The sequence below is a fragment of the Aedes albopictus genome, chromosome 1 (assembly GCF_035046485.1).
Source record: "Aedes albopictus strain Foshan chromosome 1, AalbF5, whole genome shotgun sequence".
In the NCBI taxonomy this organism is placed as follows: Eukaryota; Metazoa; Arthropoda; class Insecta; order Diptera; family Culicidae; genus Aedes; species Aedes albopictus.
In genome coordinates this window covers 176,221,979-176,227,585 of record NC_085136.1, presented here as the reverse complement: position 1 = coordinate 176,227,585, position 5,607 = coordinate 176,221,979, and the positions used below count along the sequence as shown (strand labels likewise).

The window sequence follows — 5,607 nt, the reverse complement described above, 5'->3', positions numbered from 1 at the left end:
GTGGCCAAAGATAATTTTGTATGGGGAAAAACCTGTCGAGCTGTGGGGAGTGCTGTTCAAAACGTATTCTAATTCCGATACACGGGTGTCCCAAAGAGTTTGGTCGGAGCGAACGTAACTACGAATACACGCATTTATGGTTCTGTTGAGTCTCTCGACCGGATTGGCTTGGCAATGGTGCCTAGAGTTTGTCCAGTGTTGTATTCGGAACTTTTCGAGGAGTGCCTTGAATTCTTTGGATAGGAACGTCGAAGCGTTATCCGAAATTAGGCATTCTGGTACGGCATATCGGCGGAACCAGCTTTCCTCGAGGATCTTATTCACCTGGGAAGATGAAATCTTTCGCAGTGGGAACAACAAACAGTATTTCGAAAAAAGATCCATTACCACCAGAAGGTGGCAGTTACCAGCTTTGCTTCTTGGAAGCGACTGTATAAAATCGAGGGCAATAATCTGGAAAGGTTTTGTAGTAATTCGCTGTTGGCCCATCACCGGATGCTGGGACTTATTGCTAGGTTTACTTTCTTGGCAAATACGACATTTTTGCACGTAGGTCTTTATTTCCTTTGGCATGTGAGGCCAATAGAACTTTCTCCGAACTCTCGCGAGGGTTTTCTCGTACCCCAAGTGCAAGGCCTCGTCGTGTTCTTCATACAACACTTTCTCTCTTAGCACGGTCGGTACGCAGACCTTCCATTCAAATCTATAGTCGATATTGTCCGGGCTGGACACAAACTTCTTCAGGATACCGTTCTCAACCCGGAAATCCTTATAAGTTTCCGGTTCCTCCTGAACCTTCTGAATCATAAAATTATACCAATCGGACTTCTCGGACTTGGCACTGACCTCCTCTACAGCTCTGGACAGAGCGTCAGGCACTACATTGTCCACACCCTTACGATGCTTGATTTCCATATCATGTTTTTGCAACTCGAGACTCCATCTGCTAAGCCGAGACGAAGTCTTCCAGCTGCTTCGAAGAATAAATGTTAATGCCGAGGCATCGGTGATCACCGTGAACCTCGACCCTTCAATATAGCATCTAAACTTTTCCAGTGATTTTAAGACTGCTAGGGCTTCCTTCTCGGTTGCCGCATAGCGCTGTTGAGTTGTCCCCAACTTCTGTGAGAAGTAGGCGACTGGTTTTTCCGTGTTCTCATATGCCTGAGTCAACACGCCTGCTATTGCGGAATCGCTAGCATCGCAGTGAATGCTAAACGGTTTCGAAAAGTCCGGGTTGGTCAATATCGGGGCGCTAATAAGTAACTCCTTTATCTTTACAAAGGCGTTTTCTGCTGATTCACTCCATTTGATCGTTTTCGGTTGATTTTTGAGCAAATCGGTCAAAGGACGTACTACCTCGCTAAATGTCGCAATGAAACGACGATAGTAGTTGGACATGCCCAGAAATCTCCTCAGTGCGCGAAGGGATTTGGGTCTCTCAAAGTTTACGATAGCTTCGACCCGATCTGGATTTGGACGAAGCCCCGTTCGGCTAAGAATATATCCCAAATAGGGAACTTCGGGTACACAAAATTTAGACTTTTCCAGGTTAATGGACAAATTCGCGGCTTTGAGTCTCCGCGCCAACTCTCTGAGCTTGTCCAGGTGCTCTTCAAACGTATTGCTTACCACGATGATATCATCGAGGTAAACGAATACGTTTGGTTCCAGTTCACTCCCGCCCAATACCCGGTCCATCAACCTTGACAAGGTTGCTGGACTGTTGGCTAGGCCGAAGGGCATCCGAGTGAACTGGAACAACCCTCTACCCAACACAGAGAACGCAGTGAATTTTCGAGACCGTGGATGCAACGGAACCTGCAGAAACGCTTTTGACAAGTCTATTGTCGTGATATAACGACTCGGGCCAAGACGGCTCAGTATTCTATCTGCGTGTGGGAGAGGGTAAGAGTCTCGGACAGTTCGCTCATTTAGTTTCCTCGCGTCTAGACATAGCCTGACCGATCCATCCGGCTTGTCAACTGGTACAAGGCGGAGTGCCCAGTCACTGTAGGACCGTTCTATAATGCCGCACTGTAACATATTATCAAGTTCCTGGTTGATTTTTTCTTGTCTACTGGGGGAGGTCGGAAACGGGTTTATTCGCACCGGAGGGAGCTTTTTGGTCTCTTCTGACAGCTCTATGCGATGACTGATCATCGATGTTGTTTCTAGTTCTCCCTCTTTCGCAGGTTTGAACAACTGTTTGACCTCTTCCAACATCTTCAATTGATGTTGGGATAAAAATGGAGTTTCGTCATGATCTTGGAGTTCCTCAACAGATCCTCTGTTGTCCTCGGACAATACCGAAGGCACTATCCCGAAGGATTTCCAGAAGTCCGAGCCCAGAATCAATTTTCGTTTGACGGATGGTATTACTAAAGCCGAAAGAATTTTCGTTATTCCACCGAACGTTACTGGCAACTCTACGCACCCTGAAACATCTAGCTTCTGACCACTCGCGGTGGAAATATCGATATTTACGGGCTGTAAGCGAAGTTTACAAGCTTTGAGGAGAGAATTTGTTCCTGAACCTAATATGCTGCGGTTGGCTCCACTATCGAGTAAGCCAATTAGGGGTACATTTAAAATATCTACTTTTACGAAGGGCCTATCATCATGATCAATTTTGAGAATCTGTTCACTGATTTCGACGCTGGAGCAGTGTACATACTCCTCGTCTTCTACCTGCCTTTGTCCGAGTGAACACTCAGCACAATCGGGTATAATAGGGGATTTTGGGGTATACCATGCTTCCGCCTGCCCCTTCAGACGGGTTTTTATGCGTTTTTTGCACAAAACGGACATTCTTTCGTCTCCACGTTAAGAAAGCCGCATCTAAAACAAAATTTATGTTTCGGACGGTCGCAGTCCGTCTGGTGGTGCCCAGGAAGTCTACAATTGAAACATACGCCAGGCTTGGGAGGAACGTACTTCTCAACCAGGATTGGCAATCCTTTATCATGGGCGCTATTGTTCTGCTTCTGGTTACCCTCACCTTGCTCAGGTGACGGTTTCCGGGCATTTTTATCCTCATCACTTTTATTGAGAGGTTTCTGCTCAGCTGAGTTTTTGGTAGGACGACTCACAGCCCCTGTCGGTTTTGACTTAGGATGTGTCTTCAATTCGCTAATTTGGTTCCGAGCCTTGGAGCTTTCCTCCGTACTGCGGTTCTCGTATTTGTACCAGAAAGTGGCGTCCAATTTGCGGCCAAAAGGTTTTAAATCTGCGAGATTATCTATGTTTGCTGCTACCACATAACCTTTGTAGTCCGCTCTGAGGTTTCTGAAGACAATTTCAAACTTCTTCCGCTCAGAAATGGGTTTCGTGAGTGAATTGAACAATTTTTGCATATCGAAGAAGAAATCTTGGAATTTCTCCTTGTGTTTCTGCTTCCGTTCTATGGCCCTAAACTCACTAACGTGGTCATGGTCCGGACTCAAAAATTCCCTTTTCATTTCCGTTACGAGTTCCTTCCACGAGGAGAAGTCCCCGTTTTCAACTCCTGACATGAACCAAATTTTTGCTGCGCCTGCAAACAAATGTATGGCGGAGCGGAATAATTCCTTTTCGGAGACGTTCTCCGATTTGGCATAGAATTCTACTTCCTTTATGAATCGCATCAACCCTTGGCCACCATCTCTACCATCGTACCGTAAGTTCCAGTCTGAGACCGGTCTACTACGCTTTACGCTGGACCTAACGTGCCTGGTGTCGTAACGAAAGATGATTGCTTAATGCCACAATGTGGCATTAAGCAATCATCTTTCGTTACGACACCTGGATCTACGCCTACTAGGCGGGGACTGTGACTTTGAAGAGTCCGATTCAGTATCAGAAGCATTACCCTTGCCTAATGGATTACGACTCCTTCCTGACAAGTCATAACGATTTAGAAATATCTCGTTCTCCTCGCTTCGGCGAGAATTTAATCCCGAACCCGAAGGTTGTTGAACCGACGATGGAATATTGAACGAAGAAGCGAGATCTTTTCTGGAGGCTAAATTTGACCTGAGCTGTCGTCTAGCCGGAGGGAATACACCGCGCAACCGTTCCTCTTCCTGAGATCCTACATCATCTTCCGTTTGTGTCCCCTGAGACCTACTCTGAACCTGTTTTGCCGGTCCGGATGCTCCTGCCTGAGCTACCTGTAGCTGAGCTAAGGAATTTGAAATTTGCAGCATGACCTCATTACGGATAGAGTCCATCGGAGAGAAAATTGTGAAATATGTATTATAAAGTTGACGAACTGTAGTTAACAGCTTGTCCAAATCCTCTAGATCATCATCTTTGTCGGCCGCTGCTTGAATTGCCGAACATCGTGCAAAGTAGTGGACTAAACGTGTCTTCAGGGAGTCCTTAACCCCTTCAAAACTGCGCTTCTTCTCTAGAAAATCGGTTATTTGTTTAACGTTCGTGTCGATCACTTTTATTTCATTGTCTACTGACCGATGCTGGCATTTCGCAAAATCTACTAACATCTCCTCTGCTTTGTCCCTCTTCAAAGCTTCTCTCAACCGCCTTCTTAAAACACCAACATTTTCTGCCTTTTCAAAAGGTACTGCCCTAACATCCAGTTCAAACTCCACCTCCTCCTTCTCTAGGTGGTGCACCAGAAGGGTTCGATATTTCATCTCGAATTCCGAATCCATCATTAGTCGACTTTCCGTGTCACTGAAGTGTTCAGAATGTAACAGGTGCTCGAATCACGGCCAGATCAACGTCTGTGCCCTTTCCAGACTCACTCTGATATCCACCGGTACTCACCCTTCTCAGTCTCGATTTCGATCAACCGGACTCCAGGACGGTTTTAAAAACGGCCTTTGCGACTCTGGGGCTCACCTGTTACCACCTGAACACCTTCACCATCCACGGAAAATCTTCTAAATTACCTAAAAACATTGATAAATTGATTACACTATGCTAACTATCTGAATGTAAACAAAACCAGCTGAAAAGCTCGCACCGGGGTCTCCCAATGGAATCTCTACCAAAATAGCTAATGCAAATTGAAAAATAAACCTAATTGATTGCCGTTCTGAGAACGCAACGTACTCGAAACAGATACAACTGTTTTCCTCCTCCCTCTCACGGGTACGAAAAAATGTTGAAACCGATGTGATGAAATTTGTTATTCTAATATTTGTATGTTGGGCGCCAATTTATAACCCGTTGAACTATGCTCAGTGGATTGGGTTGATCCCAGGGTCGAAATAAGGAAAACGTTACCACTCGATTTCTGTCATGCACTCATTTCCAGCGGGAGCTCAATTCATAAGAGCATATCCATAATCGATGCATAGATGAATGAAACTCCCTATTGAGATCTTATGGATGCTAATGCTCAAAGGCCACATCACAAATTCACTTCCGAATTAACCACACAGTGAGGAAGGCATGGAAGACTCCCTTATGAGCCCGGATTCATCGTAATAAACTCAATGGACCAGTAGTGAAATCCTTTATGCTTCGAAATGAAATCCACAACTTTACATGCACAATATTATATTCAAACTATTTACATCCTTAAAACTAAGCTACGCAAAGTTTTTGTTGTTTTGGCCATTCACAACACTAAAATGTGACGTCACAAATACAATTATT

The 5,607-nt window shown here is 45.2% G+C and overlaps 1 protein-coding gene across 1 annotated transcript; it reads right to left on the bottom strand.

The window, feature by feature from the left end:
• Nucleotides 1-2,198: 2,198 nt before the first annotated feature.
• LOC134286163 (uncharacterized) lies at nt 2,199-4,998 on the bottom strand. The gene is made up of 2 exons (XM_062847737.1): nt 3,784-4,998; nt 2,199-3,711 (listed from the first exon to the last, which is right to left on the bottom strand). The coding sequence occupies exons 1-2, from the start codon at nt 4,656-4,658 to the stop codon at nt 2,784-2,786; spliced, it is 1,803 nt and encodes a 600-aa protein (XP_062703721.1). The 5' UTR covers nt 4,659-4,998; the 3' UTR covers nt 2,199-2,783.
• Nucleotides 4,999-5,607: the final 609 nt, after the last annotated feature.

Coding starts and splice junctions, on each gene's coding strand:
- LOC134286163 (XM_062847737.1), bottom strand. CDS start 4,658: ATGATGGATTCGGAATTCGAGATGAAATATCGAACCCTTCTGGTGCAC. Junction 3,712..3,783: donor CCTAGTAGGCGTAGATCCAG/GTGTCGTAACGA, acceptor TTACGACACCAG/GCACGTTAGGTCCAGCGTAA.